The 18,527-nt window shown below is 36.0% G+C and overlaps 1 protein-coding gene across 11 annotated transcripts in view; it reads right to left on the bottom strand.

Moving 5' to 3' along the window:
* The window catches only part of Braf (B-Raf proto-oncogene, serine/threonine kinase), a 176,158-nt gene that overhangs the window by 27,357 nt on the left and 130,274 nt on the right, over positions 1-18,527 (bottom strand). For all 11 annotated transcript variants that reach the window (XM_074061867.1, XM_074061939.1, XM_074061900.1 and 8 more), the window contains 2 exons: positions 1,673-1,719; positions 778-896 (listed from right to left, as the gene is read on the bottom strand). In XM_074061867.1, coding sequence (XP_073917968.1) covers positions 778-896; positions 1,673-1,719 — 166 coding nt within the window. The remainder of the gene's footprint in view (positions 1-777; positions 897-1,672; positions 1,720-18,527) is intronic.

The following is an 18,527-nucleotide window of genomic DNA, read 5'->3' as shown; positions in this document are numbered from 1 at the left end:
ATTTCAATTCTTTTTAATATCTAGCTGAGTAGCAGCCAGCTGGATTCTCATATTTGCTTCTGCATTTGCTCTGTTGCAGTGTGCTATTGTGACTGAAGATTATAAAGAAATCTGGTCTTACAAAGACCTTTAAAAAAGGAAAAAAGAAAAAAAAGAGAAGAGCTTATGGACATCTCAAAGATCTTAGGGAATATTTGAGAACCACTGATTTACACCATGAATCCTGTAAGATTTTTCAGCAGCCTGCTACAGTAACTGTGTACAAGTTTTAGACGTTCTCTTCTTTTCCACAAAACAGAAATAGGAATAGGGAAAGAAAAAAGAGCTATGCAAGGCCACACAAGGCTGTTAAAATCTCCCCTCTTTTTTTCTTTCATCTTCCAGCTGTTCTATGTTTATAGGTTCTTTCCAGTCTGAAGGAAGTAACTTTCCAGTTTAGGCTTAAATAAGATTGTGAAACTATTCCTTTTAATAGGAATAGTAACAAAACCTTAATAATGGCAGCATATCACACCTGTCTTAAATTATAAACCTTTTCTTTTTCAACAGGGCACATAGAACACAAAGTATTTTAAATAGACAATTTTAATAAGATTAAAACACTTTAATTAATGTATCTATACATATATATAAATATATTGATCGAAATATAGTGAAACCAGCTTCATGCTCTTTTTAAAGATAAAGAAAAAAGTAAAAGCTTATTTACATAAAAACTAAGAACAGCATCTCAGGATCCAAAAATTTAATCAATGGAGAAATAGCCTCAATTCTTACCATCCACAAAATGGATCCAGACAATTGTTCAAACTGATGGGACCCACTCCATCGAGATTTCACAGTGGCTAGACCAAAATCACCTATTTTTACTGTAAGGTCTTCATGGAGAAATATATCTGAGGTGTAGTAAGTAAAGGAAAAAAGTAGATCTCATTTTCCTATCACAGCACGCATTCTGAAGACTTTAGGTAAGAGATGTAGTTTCTACAAATCTGTAATATATAAATATACTTTTTAAAAGGTAAAGAACTTAATATTTTTTCCTAAAGTCAATAAATGAGAATCAGTTCTATTTCACCTATATGACTTGCTTTTTAGGTTTGGGGGCTTGAAATGAGTGATAATGAGATGCTTTCCTAAGCCCTTCAGAAAGCCAGAAACTTTCCTATTTGATTTGGCTGAGATGTAGGCCCAGATATCCTTTAGTACTGCTGGGACAGCTATAAAAGCTCTTTGTTGGAATAAAGATGACATAAGACAAGATTTTAGTTTGGGCTTAGGCAAGAAGAAAAAAAATGTTTATTTCACCTCACTATTATACAATTCAGAGCCTTCAGTTTTATATCTAACTGCTACTGAGCAAGGTCAGAGAACGGTAATAAACTAGTAGACAGCCATAAAACACATCCATTTTATGGTACAGATAGAATGTAAGCAAGCAATAAAAGAAGTCCAACTATTAGTAAAACTTTTGACGATTTTCTTATAGTGCTCAATGATTCAGAAACTAAAAGCAAGTTGTTGCATCCTGCTCTACCATACTCTCCTACAAATTGATTTATTAATTTTTCTTTACAGTATATTCAACTTAGCACGAAAACTGTTTTTTACATAATGTGAAGAAAATGTCAGGATGTTTTCAAACTTCGAAGACCAATTTCAGGAAGGATACTATTACTCTTGAGGTCTCTGTGGATGATTGACTTGGCGTGTAAGTAACTGAAAAACAAAACATCATTTTAACCTGAATAGGGCTAATGGTCTCTGGCCTTAAATCTATAGAACACATTTAGGGGTATAAAGACCAATTTAGAATCATGATACAACTGAAATCTGTACATTGAGATAACTTCTTTACATAATATTAAGATTGCCTGTAAATAAATTTAGGATTATGGAAACATATTACAATTGTGTATCACCAAAATCTTTTCTATTAAAAGACTTTATCTTTTGCTGGTTATAAATACAAACCTTTCATTTCAGCCAAGTCTGTTTATCCACATCCTTGAAACATACCTTCGTATTTCATCCCACATCTGTGTTCAATGCTCCCCTCCTGTACCCATTCCCCCAAGCCAGCTTTCGATCTATTTTCCACCTACATACTCTTAAGAGAACACAAATTCTAACTCCTGAGTGAAGCTTTACCATGACTAACCCAATAAAGTAACCTTTCACTGTTAACTTAGGTAGTAATTGTAACAGCTTGATTCATGGTTTGTTTTATTTTTCACCAGATGCCTATGCTTGCTTTTTGTTTAGATATGAAGTTTGGTAAATTACAACTAATTTTAAAGTGGTATGATATATTCTTAAAACCTTATTAAAACTAGTGAGAAGCAAATTCCTCCATGAAGGCCACAGAGAATCTATTTTAAAGTCAGTGATAAGTTTAAGTCATCTGTCATCCCTAGAAACTGCTTTAGTTGTATTCACTCAGAGAGAGAGGTATGACCAGTTTATTTCCATTTATCCCACTACCTGGTACAGGGCCTAGTGTGTGTGAAGTATTGAATACATGCCTATTGAATCAACTATAATAAGATGCATATAATGTCCTCAAGGTGTTTTTTTTCATTTAATACTAGAGAAAAAGGTATATGAAACTTCTGAAATCTAACAATGGCTACTGAGAAATATGTTATGCCCTAAAATCAGATTTTAAAATCCAAATTGTGTATCAAAATCATGTATTTACTATTAAAATAGACTTGCAAATAATTGAGATTTACACTTTCTTGGCTTCATTTAAACTTCTTCATTTGTCCAGACATCAATCAAGACTTTGAAAGTAATTTTTTCATTTCAAATTACTTCTTATCCAAATAACCCTTTCTCCTCCAATCAGTCTCATCTCACACTGTTTATTTCCTTCACAGCATTTCTACAATTTAGTTATTTTGTCATGACATCATACTGTCACTCTTCCATTCAAAGAAAATGTGATGTCAGTTACTGGTCTGCTAAAAACGTTCTGAGTGACAGAAAGGTAAAAAAACAGATAGAGATAAATGGGTCCCAATCAAAAGCCTTTACAAGATGGGGAGACCTTGACTCCATTAGAAAGAAAGGAGATAAATGATGATGGTGTTGGTGGTAGAGTATAGTACTTCAGTCAGAGTTCGGGAATTTAGTACAACAAAAGTATTGGTCTTCGAAAAGAGGTTCTTTCTCCTGTGAGATCAAACAAACAATAAATGGGAGGGATATATGAAAACATGGAGACATAATGAAGTTAAAAGAAAGGAAGATAAAGGTGTTCGTGATGGATGGTATCAATTCTTTAAACAAATTTGATGCAAAGAAACGTAGCAGGAATAAAGTAGATTGAAATGTAACTGGAAGGTTGAGGAGAGAAAATTTAGGACTGGGAATACACTAGATAATTAACAAGGTATGTGATTGCTGAGCTAGTCCCAGTAGAAGTTAGACAGTGTAAATCTATTATAGGTCAAGGTTATACATAGTTGCTACAAGTTGAAATAAAAACTAAGTTATACTTGTGCAATCTTTTATGATTTACAATTTGCTTTCCTAATTTTTATCTAATTTAATAATTATCTTTCTGTAACATTTCTGTAACCAGACTGTAAAGGGTGTAAGTCATTTGTATAACAGAAGGCTGGAAGGAAAAGGAACTCTATTTTCCCAGCCAGAAAAATGGGATAAGAATCATACACCCAAACCCTACATCATACAATATTTAAGACTAATTACTATCCTATAAATAATTCTATACAGATTGACACCAAAACATAATTTCTTTTTTTTGGTTTGGTACTGGGGTTTGAACTTAGGGCATACTTGTGAAGCAGGCACTCAGCTACCTGAGTCACCCTGCCAGCCTTTTTTTGTGTTGGGTATTTTGAGACAGGGTCTCAAAAACTACTTGCCCAGGCTGGCTTCAAACTACAATCCTCCTGATCTCTGCCTCCCGAGTACCTAGGATTATAAGCTTGAGTCGTGGGAGCCTGGTTAAAACATTTGGAAAGTACCAACCACTTACCATGGAAGATGTTTAAAAAAAAAACCAAAATCCTACATAATTGGTTGGGGGTAGCCAAGGGAACAAGAATAAATCAACTTTACTCTGTTACAGATGATACAGAAGTCTACCCATTATTTAGGATAATTACACTGGACCTCACTCCTACCTTTTTAATACGCGAAGGGAAGATTACAGGTTTGCAGCAGCATCAGGAAAGAACATGCTATCAACTAAACAAACACCATATTCCTGACAGGATTCTCTTAGGAGTCTCCTGTCTTGGAGAGTATCCACCTACAGAATCATTTAATCCTAGATTTGCAAAAGCATCTAGTAAATTTGTTCCTTATACTACTCCTTTAAGCTCTTGCACAAGAGTCAGCTTCCCAGAAATCTCTGTATAGCAAAAGATGATGCCCCAAACTAAATGCAGATTTAACTGGTCAACACAAACTTGGGTGAGATTCTCATTTTCATCTCCTTTGTGGTGGGCCTAAAAAATGTATCATCACTCTACAGACTTCTAAAAGATTATAATCATTTTCAACCACAGAATTTTTTTTCTTGAATTGTTCTTATAAAATATCTCCCCATCCTACATTTGTATACTTCTTTTTATACCTGGATAGGATTTTATATTTTGTAGACATGACCTAAAATTTCAGCTTATTAAAAATTTAATTTGCATTAAAATAGGTTTTAAAAGATCAACATGCTAATGATGTCCTCATCTAAGTTATTTCTAAGACTACTCATTATATCTGACAGAAATTTCCTTCCAGCCTGCTATCTGCAGGTATGATACCCGGTTATGAACCTGGTTAAAATCTGGCCTTTTGTGTTATATCCACTGATCTCTCCTTTAAGAATGCTTGAGTGACATCATTCAAACTCCTTGAAGTTCACACGCCACACCATCTGGCTGAGTTACCATTCTAGACTATTTGGAAAAACTCCTAATGCTTCATATAAATTTGCTTTTTTTTTTGTATTTTCAACTATTTCTAAAACCCTCTGATTTGGCCTACTTATGCATTTCAGCCCTCTTTTACCTAATTCTACACAAATTCCACAAAGGTTCATCAGACTTCAGGCAGCAAACTGAATTTTTCCCCAGATATCCTAGCACCCATGGAGAATTTAGCAGCTCTCTGGACTAGGAGTTGTGACAGTGGTAGCACAGTACCAAATCATGGTCTTTCTTCTACGAGATGCCTCCTTACCCTTCAGAATCACAATGTGGAAAGTGAGCAAAAGTGAAGAGAATGACATGCTACTTCTCTGTAGTCAGCAATCACTTATCACTTTAAAAACAGGTCAGGAGATGGTGGCTTATGACTGTAATACTACTACCTGGAAGGCTAAGATGGTGAGTTGAAGGACAGCCCAAGCAAATAGTTTGAGACCCCCCCTCTCCAAAATAACCAGAACACAATGGACTGGAGGTGTGGCTCAAGCCGTACAGCAGTTGCTTTGCAAGTGTGAAGCCCTTAGTTAAAACCCCAGTCTCACCAAAAAAGAAAAAATAATTAAAAATCCCCAACAGGTAGTTTGCAAATTTTTCAGTGGCCTAAATTCTATTTTCACTTTAATTTTTTTTGTTCTTTCACTTTTTAAAAGTAAAAGAATTTATTGAGGTATAATTGACATACAACATGCAGTGTAACCATTTGAAACATCTAATGTTCCAACAAATACATCAACCTGTGTAATAACCAGCCACAATCAAGGTAAAAGAATATCCATCATCACAAAAACTTTCTTCATACATTTTTGCAATTAATAATACCCCCTTAGACTCAGGCAGCTACTAATAATGCTTTATTTCAGTATGGATTAGTTCTGTCTTTACTAGATATTCATATAAAGACAATTATATGGCTTTTATTTTTTCTGCTTGGCGAAACAATTCTGAACATCAGATGATGGTGCATGCAGTGTCACATGGCATGAATATGTCACATCCATTTATTTGCTGGACACTTGGCTTTGGTAATTATAAGTTAGTGCAAACATTCACGTATAAGTCTGTTGTTGATTCATGGTTTTATTTCTTTTGACTATTTAGGTAGGATCAGAACTGCTCATATGCTAAGTTTAACTTTAAAAAGAATCGTCAATTTGTTTTCCAAAATGTTTTTCTCATTTAGCAATCTTAGCAGTAAATTATGAGTGTTTCAGTTGTTCTTCACTCTTGCCAACACTTGGTGTTTTGCTGGTTATGACTGTAGGTATTCTAGTGGATATGTAGTGCTGTCTCACTGTAGTTTTAACTTGCCTTTTCCTAATTTATAATTATGCTAAACATTTTTGCATGTGCATATGTATGTGATATTGGGAATGTGAAAGTGTAAACTTAGGGTCTTGTGCTTTTTGCTTGAGCCAGCCTTGGACCGCAACCCTACTTACACCTCCTGTGTAGCTGGACTTACTGGTGTGAACCCACGCCTGGCCTGTTTTGTTTATTTATTTTTAAAGGGTTCTCAATTACTATGTTGGCCAGGCTGGCCTCCAACCTGTGATCCTTCTGCCTCAGCATCCATAGTAGCTGGATTACAGACAGACCCAGCCAATACATCCAACTGCTTTTCCCACCTTTTTTCATTGGATGGTATATTTTCTTACGGAGTTGTAAAAGTGCTTTCTTTGAAGTCTTTTATCAGATAATGTGTTTCGCAAACATTTTTTTCCAAGTCTGTGATTTGTCTTTTTCTTTTTCTGGATAGTACTGGGGTTTTAAATTTTGATGAAGTCCAATTCATTATTTTTTTTCTTTTTCTGTTCTTGTTTTTTGTGTCCTAAGAAATCCTTGTCTACTTGTAGACTATAAGAATTTCCCCCTCTGTTTCTTGCAGAAGTTTTAGATGCTAGTCTTAGATCTTTGACCCACCTCAAGTAAATTTTTATGTCTTGTGTCACATAGGCTCAAAAGTTTATTTTTTTCTATATATGTATCTAGTTATTCTAGCCACCACACCTGGCTAACTTTAAGCAATTCTAGACTACTGAACTCTATGCATTCTGAGCATTTGCAGTTTTTCTTCAACTATGATCTCCTGGGAACCATAAGCCCGTGGATACAGAGGATCTATGTCTATTCTTATGCCCATATCACATTGTCTTGATTACCCATGGCTTATGGTAAAAATCTCACAACAGAAGTCCCTCAACTTTGTTGTTCTTTTTCCAAATTTATAGTGACTATAAATTTCTAGTCATTGCATTTCCATATAAATTTTAGGATTAACCTGTCAATTTCTAAACAAATGTCTGCAGAGCTTTTGATTGGGACTGCAACAAATCTAGAGTTCTATTTGAGAAGAATTAACATCTTAACAATATTTAGGCTCCTAATACGTAACTATGACACTTCTTTGTCTTTTTCTGTTTCTTAGCTGAGACTTGCATTAGGGAGAGCACTACTGCCCTTTGGAAAAATACTCTCATCACCACTACTCAGTAAAACACTGGCCTGAGAAGAACATATTAGAATGTATGGAATATCAGAGTATTGATGAAAAAGCAAAAAAAAAAAAAAAAAAAAAACCCAAAAAACAAAAGAACAAAATCAAAATATTCTTTCTTTTTTTAAAGTCTACATCAAACATTCACAAGCCCAAACATACAAAATCAGAGGCATGATATATTATTTATTTACAGAAACAAGGTAACTCAGTGGAGAAAAGGACAGCCTTCAACGAATATTGTGGAACTGGATATTCATATAGAAAAAAAATAAACCTCAACTCATGGAGATACAAAATTTAACTGAAATGGATCAAAACACAAAGCTAAAAGCAAAAACTGTAATATACAACTGTTTGTACATGTATTTTAAAGTTTTTAGACATGTAAACTTTTGAGAATTTTTTTATATAATTTGGCTTCATAATCTTAATATGCTTCTTTATGAGCAGGCAAAAAGTCAATAATCTAAAGCATGCAGATTGGCATATCAGATACTTAAGTGATGTAACCAAAGGGACATGATGAAAGAAAATGGGTTTCAAGCACATATATTTGGACTTGCATTCCATGTGCATCATTTACTAGCCATATGATTTTGGGTGCATTTTACAATCTCTTTAACTTTGGACTACTGCTCTGTACTATGTAGATGATAATGTTTGTCTTGATATGTTTTTGTTTCTTATTTATTGAACACATCTAATGAAAGCCCACCATGTGATAAGCAACAAATATTTTCAGTCTTGGAGCAGAAAATTCCTGTAGTCAAGGTACTTTCAATTTTGGTAAAGAGGACAAAAAATAAAAGATAAATGAGAGGAATATATAGCTTACCACATAGTTTACTATATGAGGAAAAAAAAGCAAGGGCAAAGGACAGGGAATGCTGCTATGCAGGGGGTTACAATTTTAGGGTAAGGAGGGCTTGTTTTCAATAGACATTTTGAGTAAGGACTCAAAGGGGGTAAGACAGTATGCAGATATGGGACAAGACAATACCAGGCAGAGGTGGGGGGAGTAATAGCAAAGCACTAAGACAGGTAGGTGCCTCCTCTGTCTGAAGAACAGCAAGAAGGCAGAGTGGCCAAGAATAGAGTCAGCTGAAGGGAAATAACAGTAGATGAGTTGAGAGAGGTGACAGAAGAATTGATGGAGAGAGAGTAGTGGTGGTGGATACACTGAAAAAGGCCTACTGCAGGAACTCCCCTACCCCTTCCTCTCCATGCCCATGTTAGGCTTGTGCTCTACCACTAAGCTCCTGACCAGAACTTTGGTTTTCATTCTGGGTGAAATATGGACAGTGAAGATGAGGAGGAGTGTCCTTGAGGAGGAGTGTCCTGATCAAATTTTTTTTTTCTTTTGGTGGTACTGGGGTTTGAACTCAGAGCTTCATGGCCTCAGCCATGTCCCCAGCTCTTTCTGCTTTTAGTTATTTTTCAGCCCAGCTAAGATAGTTTCTGGCCAGGCATCGGCATATTCCTATAATCCAAGCACTCAGGAGCCTGAGGCAGGAGGATTATGAGTTTGAGGACAGTCTGGGCTACATCATGAGAACTTATCTCAAAAAAAAAAGAAAAAGTAAAAGGTGAAAAGGCAAAAGCTTGACTGGAGTGGGGTCCAAGATGAAAAAGGACAGAAGTAAGAGAGTTGAGTACCAGTAACTCTTTTGAGAAGTTTTATGATAGAGAAAAGAAGAGGAACTAGGAGATAGTTGATTAGGAAGGGTTCTCCACAACATTTTTTTTTTTAACACAGAGTTTTGCTCTTTAGCCCAGGCTATCTTTGAACTCATGATCCTCCTGCCTGACCTCCTGAGTGCTGGGATTATAAGCATGCACTGCCATAGCCAGCTACCACAACTTCTTTATTATGAAAAATTTACAAAGTTGGAATATAACAAATTCCTGATATACACCTTTCACCTACATTAATAACAATCATAATTCTGTAAGATACGCATCATGAGAAAGATATTTTAAAATTGAATCTGATGTTGAACAAGATGGGAGATTTCCTTGAAAGATACCCATGAGCAGGAGAGAGGGGTGAGTTCTAGAGCACAATGGAGGGCTGGCTTTGACTTTGTAAAGAGTTGCTATCAATGCAGGTAGGTGGGTAGGTGTTGTGATGGCTGGCCTCAAACTCAAGATCCTCCTACCTCTGCCTTTTGACTGCTGGCATTATAGATAAGTACTACCATACCAAGTTTATCTAATTTTCTTAATGAAACAGCAAGTAAGGTTATCAGTTTTTGGAGAAGGCGTTTTGGAGGTTGGAGGACAGAGGAAGAAATGAGCTGGAGAACCTAAAGAACAATTGCTATATGACATTTAGGGCTGTTGAGGTTGTTGAAAGGACTGGAGAAGCAACATGATACAAAGATAAAGGGACTGCATGACTGAGCCCAAGTCCCTGGGGCAAGTTACTTGGCCTTTCCAAGCCCTGGTTTCTTCATCAGTAAAATGGGGGTAAAAACAGAATCTATCTTACAAAGTTGCTGAGGAGTAATGAAGGTGTGTGTGGGTGTAACCCAGAACAATATCTAGTACATGGTAAGTGCACATATGTAATCACTAAATATATAAATAAGAATATATAAAATACCATAGAACATACTTGGTATCAAAAAGGAAAAAAAAAAAAAGGGAAAAGGGCTGGAGGTGTGGCTCCAATGGTAGAGTACATACTTTGCATAAACCACAGTCTCACCAAAAAAGAAAAGAGAAAGAAAAAGAGGGAGGCAGTGAGTAAACAGTATGTAGCAGGGCTGGGGATGAGAATACAATATTCATTAACCAATAAAAAAGATGTTTAAAATATTAAGAGTAATAAAAGAAGGCAAACCCAGTCCAATGGTAAACTTAAAAAACAGTAACAAAACCATTGTGTGCAGTGTTAAAATACACAATTATGAAAGGATATATAATACATATTTAAGTAGTATTAGTGGCCACTATTTAGATTACTGGTGCCTATTTGTGTTTATATCTTCTGAATTTTATGTAGTGATTATTATATGTCCTTGTAATAAATTTTATTCTGAAATTATGAAAAACTAAAACAAAAATGATAGTGTAGAAATCACTCATATTTCTCACCATACCCAAAAAAATCCAAATCTGAATATGGTAGAAATATTACGTACTCATGTATGAAAATAGAAAAATGAGACCTATTGAAACTATTCCAGGAATGGAGTTTGGGGAAACAAAGGAGAATGATGGAGGAGGTGAATTCAACTATGATATATTGTAAGAACTTCTGCAAATGTCACAACACAATGTACCCCCTGTACAACTATAACATGATAATAAAAATTTAAAAAATTCTAACATATATACATGGATCAAAACCTTACTTGGTACCCCATTCATATGTTCATTTTTTATGGTTTTTGTATGAATTTAAAATTTTATATAAAAATAGTATACCTTATGTTTGGATGCCTATAAATTAACTGTAAGTACAGGTAGAAACAGAGCATATGCATATGTTGTGTGACATATTACATTAAAATCTACATAAATGTTCCAACCTTTTAAAAAAATCAGAATCTAAGGTAATATTGTTTAAAAATTTTTATGTTTTAATGCTGCAGCTTGCTGATCTCACATAACATTAACTGTAACAAGAGTTACAATTTCTATGTTCATAAATATGTGATTCATTTAACTGCTATATACAATTCTGCTGCACACATGTGCCAATATTTTATTAATCACTTCTCTACAGATGGAAATTTGTGTTTCTAATTTTTCAGTATTACATGGTTTCCTGTAATACCATTCCTGAACATACCTGTTGGGACAAAAGCTAGTGTTTCCTGGGGGGAAAGAACAAGTATCTTATATTTTTATACTTTCAAAACATCCTCAACATAGTTGGGCATATCAAGAATGTCTCAGTAATCAATTCCCTAATTCTTTTCTTACTAACACTCAATCTTATCAGAATTTAGGCATTTTGCCAATACCTTTGGGTAAAAAATAGTGCCTTTTTATTTTATCTTGCCTTTTCTTTTTTTAAATCACTTCTCTCATTATTATTATTTTTACCTACCAAAAAGTCATGTTCACTGTAACTGAATATTATTTGGCCAATAACAATTACTTTCAATAATTAATACTTGTTCAGCATCTTTTTAACTTGATTCCATCTGTCTACTGTCCTTTCAACTAGTATTACTTACAGGTAAAGGGGCATGTGCTTCACTGTCTGACAAAAGTAAACTGTAAAGGAATTTATCCCCAAATTATGTCTAATCATCCTTTCAGAGTATTATACTTCTGGGAGTGTACCAGAACAACCCACAACTTTTCCTATGTCTCTTTGGTTTAACATGTAGTAAATTTTCTAGTAAAGGTAGAAAAGTTATGACATTAAAAATGTCATAAATATTACATTGAAATTAAAAGGCCCACAAAGAAATTTATTTCGTGACAACATCTTTGAAATATCTTGGTCTCTGGGCTAAATCAATGACTGGCAGGTGGAAAGATGATAAAATATACTTTGCAAACCCTGGCTACTCAGAGTGGATCTATAATTAATTCTTCAGGTGAACCTAGAAATCAGAAATGATTTTTCTCTGAGGTACAAAAAAAAAGACAGAACCACACAGGACAAATATCACCTATTTACTAACATTCTGTAATCCAAGACAGGGACACACCAGAATATCATATTGATACAACCTTTCTAATTATTAGAGATTTTTTTTTTTAATCTTTTGAGTGACTTCAAGTCAGCAATTCATACAATGAGTTAGTATGTTCTTATTTTGCTTATTCCTTGAGACTATGAATGAATTTTGGGGGCTGAGTGGCTTAAGAGTTCAAACCCCAGTACCACCAAAAAAAAAAAAAAGAATTTTGGTGGGTAGTCAGACAAGATCACTTTGAACCAAATACAGAAAACACTCAGGAGGCAGATGATTATGAAATGAGGGTTTTGTGAAAGTGCATTATTCAATCTCTACTTAAATAGAGTATGGACTTACTGCCTAATTATTGGACTCTCTCTAGTGTGTTCTATCCTTTATGAGATGATGGTTAGGGAAAAGAACCAGGTAAAAAGAGTTAGAGCAAAGGCCTGAAGGACAGAGAGCTGGATGGGTGCTAAGAAGCTGTTCATTTTCCAAGCAGGCTTCTAATTGGGAAGAGCTGCTGGAAATATTCCTAAATAAAGTTCTCAGGATGGAACTATGGTTATTATTCAAGGTAACAACACTGGAAACAAGGAGGAAATGCAAAGTATGTAAGGAATTCCATCTGTATTATTTGATACACTGGAAAAGATAAGGGAAATTAAAACACAAAAGAATTAAACAAGAGGATGAAATGGATGATTAGAAGCCAAAAGGTAAATTAAAATCTATTACAAAGTCATAAGCAACAGTCAGGTCCTAAAGAACCAGTTCATGCCCCTTAGGAACCTCCTTTTCATCCTAGTATCTGCCAGCCTTTACTTCAGAACATACTGACTGTCTACTAAGAACAAAAAGCATGGTCCAATCAAATGTAATGGTACAGTGTGCTTTATTCATTGATACTACAAAAGAAAACAGGATATCCATTTCACCAAAATTCACGTATACAATCTGGTTATGTTCCAACTGGCTCTATGCATTTATATAACTTAGATGTAAAGAAATTTATTTAGGTGTCCTTTCTGAACTTGTTGCATAATATAAACTAATACTAAACCATACAGCATTTTGCACAACTTTTAAACTTCTTTTTCTGAAGATTCCTTAAATGAATTCTAACAAACTATGTAACTCCTTGTATATTTTAAATTAACATTTAAAAGAAGTTTTAATTATTGAAAAGGTTATAATTTCTAGTGTATTGAAAAATCAACATTTTAACATCTTTTTGTTGTTATATGAATGCCCTTTAGAAAGCATCTATTGTTGTTTAACGGATAGAAAGTAACCTTTTAACTCTGAGGAAAATGAATTTTTTCCACGCGCGCATGTGCGTGCGTGTGTGTATATGACTTCCTCTCCTTTCATCGGGTCTCTCTCCTAGTGCATTTTTCCCATGTGTTTTGGTCTCTCTCTCATTTCTGTCAGACTTTCCCTGTGATACTTAGTGACCCAGAGATCATTTGTCTCAGTCAGACTAAGTGAGGGACTGATAATCTGTGTGGAAGCTTTGAGCATGTAGATAAACTTGATTTTAAACTGTACAGTGATCTAGGTAGAAATCCTGTTGTCACTCTCTTTGGGTCCTTCCTCTTGGGCTGGTAAGATTCCCCAGAGAAGGTTCCTTGAGTATCCTGCAGAAGAGTAAAGTTTAGCTGCTAGCATCTGGGAATCAGATAAAAAGAGATGGGGCTGGAAATGTAGCTCAGTGGTAGTGAGTGCTTGCCTAGCATATTCAAGGCTCTGGGTTCAATCCCCTGCATCACCATTCAGTAAGTACACAGTTACCCAATCCCCCACTTTCGGTAAGATGTCCACATCCTAGATATAGCTTAGGGTTCTCTAGTCCAGAGATACCTGTTTTTCCCCACCCCAGAGCAAACTTCCTGTCTATTGCTAGGATAGGTATGAACACTTACCAGCAGCATAAATGAGAAAGAGGGATTTAGAGAAGTAACAGCTTTTCAAAACAGGCTTGTTTACTTTACTTCTTTCCCCCATAGTTGGACTGCTGATCCCTGAGTCTTTTGAGGATTTTGTGTTATAAATCAGTGTGGTTTTCATTTTTCTACTGCTAACTAACGATTTATCTTTTTGGGCTCAATAAATTCATTATCAGATCCCCATTTGCTTTTAAAATGTTGCTATTGCCTTCTGCCTCTCTGCTATCCATAACTTCATATATTCTTATTTATAAAATAAATAAGTTTAAAAAGTTCCCTTTTTATAGCTTTAGTGGAATTCTAAACAGACAAAAGTAAAAACCCATCACTTTAACCTGAAACTCACTTAGCCATTTTAATAAGAGGATTTTCAACCTGCCAAAACCTTCAAAACTAAAAATGTGTTCTACATTTAACCTGATGGATTGTTCCTCATTAGAAGGAACGAAAAGGGAAAAGGCACTGTATCTTTGGTTTATTTTAGCTGGTAATAAAAATACACTCTTTTAGAGGGCTAAAAACTTATGGTACTGGGATTTGAACTCAGGGCTTCCTGGTTGTAAGGCAGGCGCTCTACCACTTGAGTCCCTCTGCCCGCCCAACGAATAAAAATTTACAATTACTATTTTTTCAGTTACTACAATCTAGGATAAACCCGATGGCGATGCACATATGTACTTGGACAGGTATACTCCTTATAGAGTGAGAGTGATTTTAAAATGTAAGCAGGTGTTTTAGAGTAATTGTAGTTTACATTAATAATCACTACTGTAAAATGATGGGAAAATATCACCACTTCTCTGACAACGCCATAGACTATGAAGTTACTTAATCCGAGGGCCTTCTTCTCTGCAGTCACGTCTTGTTTTAATCCATCCTGGCCCTTCACTGCCTTCTCACTATTTCTACAATCAATTTTTGACACTATTCTTTGCTGCCTACATTTATATCACAAGTCCCTTTTTTCTGGCACTCTCTTTTATTATTTCTTTGACAATTATTCTTTTCATTGACATTTCTCAGTTTTGATATGAACAGGTTTTGGCTTTTCTCTCTTCTGGAAGGTAAACTTACCAATAATATGCAGTTGTGTGTAATCATGCATTTTTTTCCCCTTATCAGTGATATGTACTGAATATCTATTCACAGGCCAGGTTCTATTTCAGACATTAAGCATGAAACAATGAACAAAACAAAGTCCCTCCTTTCCTACAGCTTGTATTCTAGCGGAGGTGACAGACAATAAAAAAAAAAAATCAGACAGAGCTTGGTGTTAAAAAGAAAAACAAGGATGGGGTGTAGAGAGTGACAGGGTAGGTTGACATGTGAGTTACATAAAGTGATTAGAGAAGGCATTTCTTTCAAGGGGACATGTGAAAAGAGAAACAAGGGTATTTGTAGCATTAGTATCTCAAAGAGAAAAGAACAAGTACAAAAGTGCTGAGCAAGAAGCTTGCTTGGCCTACTGAAGAAAGCAACAAAGAGACTACTGGGAAGGAAGAGAGTAAGCTTCCTTTCTCTAAATGTTCACAATTTTTGCCATGGTTACTCTTCACAAGATTTTAATATATCTTTCAGATTTGAGCAGATTCATATTTTGCTTATATTTCCAAAAGCTGAGATTGTTTCAAGTCTAGTAGATAAGTGGGAATGTTACTTAATTTGTTGTGATAAGCATTTTGGCTGAACACAGGCTTGAGAATAGCTTAAATTACAGATATACTGCCTAGTTTTAAGTCAGAGAAGGTAGTACAGAGGCAAACTTGAAAAACCAGATCTGGTTTTAGGTCCTGGCTTTATACGTACTTGAGTCAAGTGTTGTAGGTATTAGTACACATATACCCTTTTACTCTTTTATTACAATTTTATAATGTAAAAATATAATATAAAAAATACAGTGTAAAAAATATTCCCCATAATAACTATAGGAAAAGAATATTGGAGTTAAAGATCCTGAGTTAAATACCTTTGCTGTCACTTATTAAATATATGGACCTAGACAAGTCACTTAATTTCCTTACTTATAAAAAGAAAATAAAACTATTTACTTCATAACATCATAAAGATTAAATGACATAATCTATGCAGGTGAAAGCAATGTGTATTCTATAAAATATTAAGATACATGTTTTAAAACTGGTATTTTACTGAGTTTGTTTTTCATCTAAGTGCTTTCAAAATTTATTTCCCCTTTCTCCTTTTTTGGTACTGGGGATGGAACCCAGGGACTTATGCCCTCTAGGCAAACACTGTCCACTGAGCTGCAAACATTGTCCACTGAGCTACATCCTTGGCCATTAATTTTACTTTTTGATATGCCTAATTATTTGTACTTCACAGTTGTATGCAAAATGTATCTTTCAAGTCAGTTTTTTATTTAACCTATATAAACTTTATAAGATATATCTTTTAAATTACACAGCAAAAATTCCCATCAAAATTCCAATGACATTCATTAAAGAGATTGAAAAATCTACTGTTAAATTTATATGGAAACAGAAGAGGCCACGAATAGCCAAGGCAATACTCAGTCAAAAGAACAATGCAGGAGGTATCACAATACCTGACTTCAAACTATATTACAAAGCAATAACAATAAAAACAGCATGGTACTGGCACAAAAACAGACATGAAGACCAGTGGAACAGAATAGAGGATCCAGATATGAAGCCACACAACTATAACCAACTTGTCTTTGACAAAGGAGCTAAAAATATACGATGGAGAAATAGCAGCCTCTTCAACAAAAACTGCTGGGAAAACTGGTTAGCAGTCTGCAAAAAACTGAAACTACATCCATGTATATCACCCTATACCAAGATTAACTCAAAATGGATCAAGGATCTTAATATCAGACCCCAAACTCTTAAGTTGATACAAGAAAGAGTAGGAAATACTCTGGAGTTAGTAGGAATAGGTAAGAACTTTCTCAACGAAACCCCAGCAGCACAGCAACTAAGAGATAGCATAGATAAATGGGACCTCATAAAACTAAAGAGCTTCTGTTCATCAAAAGAAATGGTCTCTAAACTGAAGAGAACACCCACAGAGTGGGAGAAAATATTTGCCAATTATACATCAGGCAAAGGACTGATTGAGAATTCCAAGATGGCGGCTAGAGGGAGGAAGCAGAAAGCGAGCCTCCTATAGTGAAATCTTGGAGAGACGCTGGAGACACACTTTGCAGGCATAATCACCGAGAAAAGGCATAACTCTGACTCCTCCACATCTCCAGCCGGCGCAGAGAATCTCCACCTCACCTTAAACGGAGAACCGAGGAGGCCCCCGGGGCCGCCAGTGGCCGGCGCCCATACGGCTTGGGAAGACGCGGACCAGGTGAGCTTCGCGGTACCGCGGTTCCCCCACAGACAAGCCTGGGCCAGAGCAGCATAGCCCCCTGGACAGACTGACCTCCACCCGGGAAAAAAAGAGAAACTGAGTACTAAGCAATAAGAACAGTTAAGACACGCTGGAAAGAGGGTGGGGCGCCCTGAGCGCTGAAGATTGGGGGAAGGGAATCCTTCCCGGGACTGGAAATAAACGAGCCGGGCGGGCCGGAGAGGCTCTGGTGGGAGCGGGGCGCGCCAGCAACCAGGAGCGGGGACGCTTGTGAGAGGAGGGAAGACCCACTTCCCACGTGAACTGTAAATAAACACGCAGGCCTGACAACGCGGGGCAGTGTCGCCTTTCCCAGTGCTTGGAAAGGGGAAAGCCTGTAGCAGAGGCCCCCCTCCCCCGCACAGGAGAACTCTGAGCAAACAAAGCCTGTGGGACCAGGTGAGTGCTAAGCTCACCCCAGAGATCTGCATAAATAACGCCGCCAGCTACAGGCTGAGAGCAGCAGGCAGGCGAGCCACAGTTGCAGATACCACTCTCAGAACTGCCTCCAGACGCTTTTTTTTTCTTTTTCTCCCTACCTTTGATGAGAGAACAACCGAATTACACCTGCAAGCCGAAAAACTTACTGAAACTGTATTGCATTTGAACTGGGGACACTTGGTGGGGCTTTTTTTTTTTCTTCTGTGTGTGTGTGAGTGTAGTTTTGTTCTACTTTATGCATCCCCTTTGATGAGACAACTACAGAACAACATCTGAGGCACCAACTCCAGGACTGGAGATTGAGACGGACATCCAAATTATTAAGACTGAAATTGCATTGCATATAAACTTGGAAGTTTTTTGGTTTTTTGGTTTTTTTTGTTTTTTTTAATTTTCTATTTTCCATTTTATTTTAATTCATTTTTATAAATAGATATTACTTTCATATACTTATTTTTTATTTTTTTTATCTTTGATTTTCAATCCTCTCTCTGTCACTCTATTGTCTGTTCAGCTTACTGTCGATTAGTACACTAACACTCCCTGTTTATACCTTTGAAACTCTCTTGTCTGATACCTTGTTCTGCTTTCTCCCTCTTGTCTGTATATTTGTTTTCCCCTTTTCTTTAACTTCTTGCTTTCCATCTCAGCTCACTCT

The sequence above is a fragment of the Castor canadensis genome, chromosome 2 (assembly GCF_047511655.1).
Source record: "Castor canadensis chromosome 2, mCasCan1.hap1v2, whole genome shotgun sequence".
Classification (NCBI taxonomy): domain Eukaryota; kingdom Metazoa; phylum Chordata; class Mammalia; order Rodentia; family Castoridae; genus Castor; species Castor canadensis.
The sequence above is the reverse complement of the archived record's forward strand: the minus strand, read 5'-3'. Positions and strand labels throughout refer to the sequence as shown.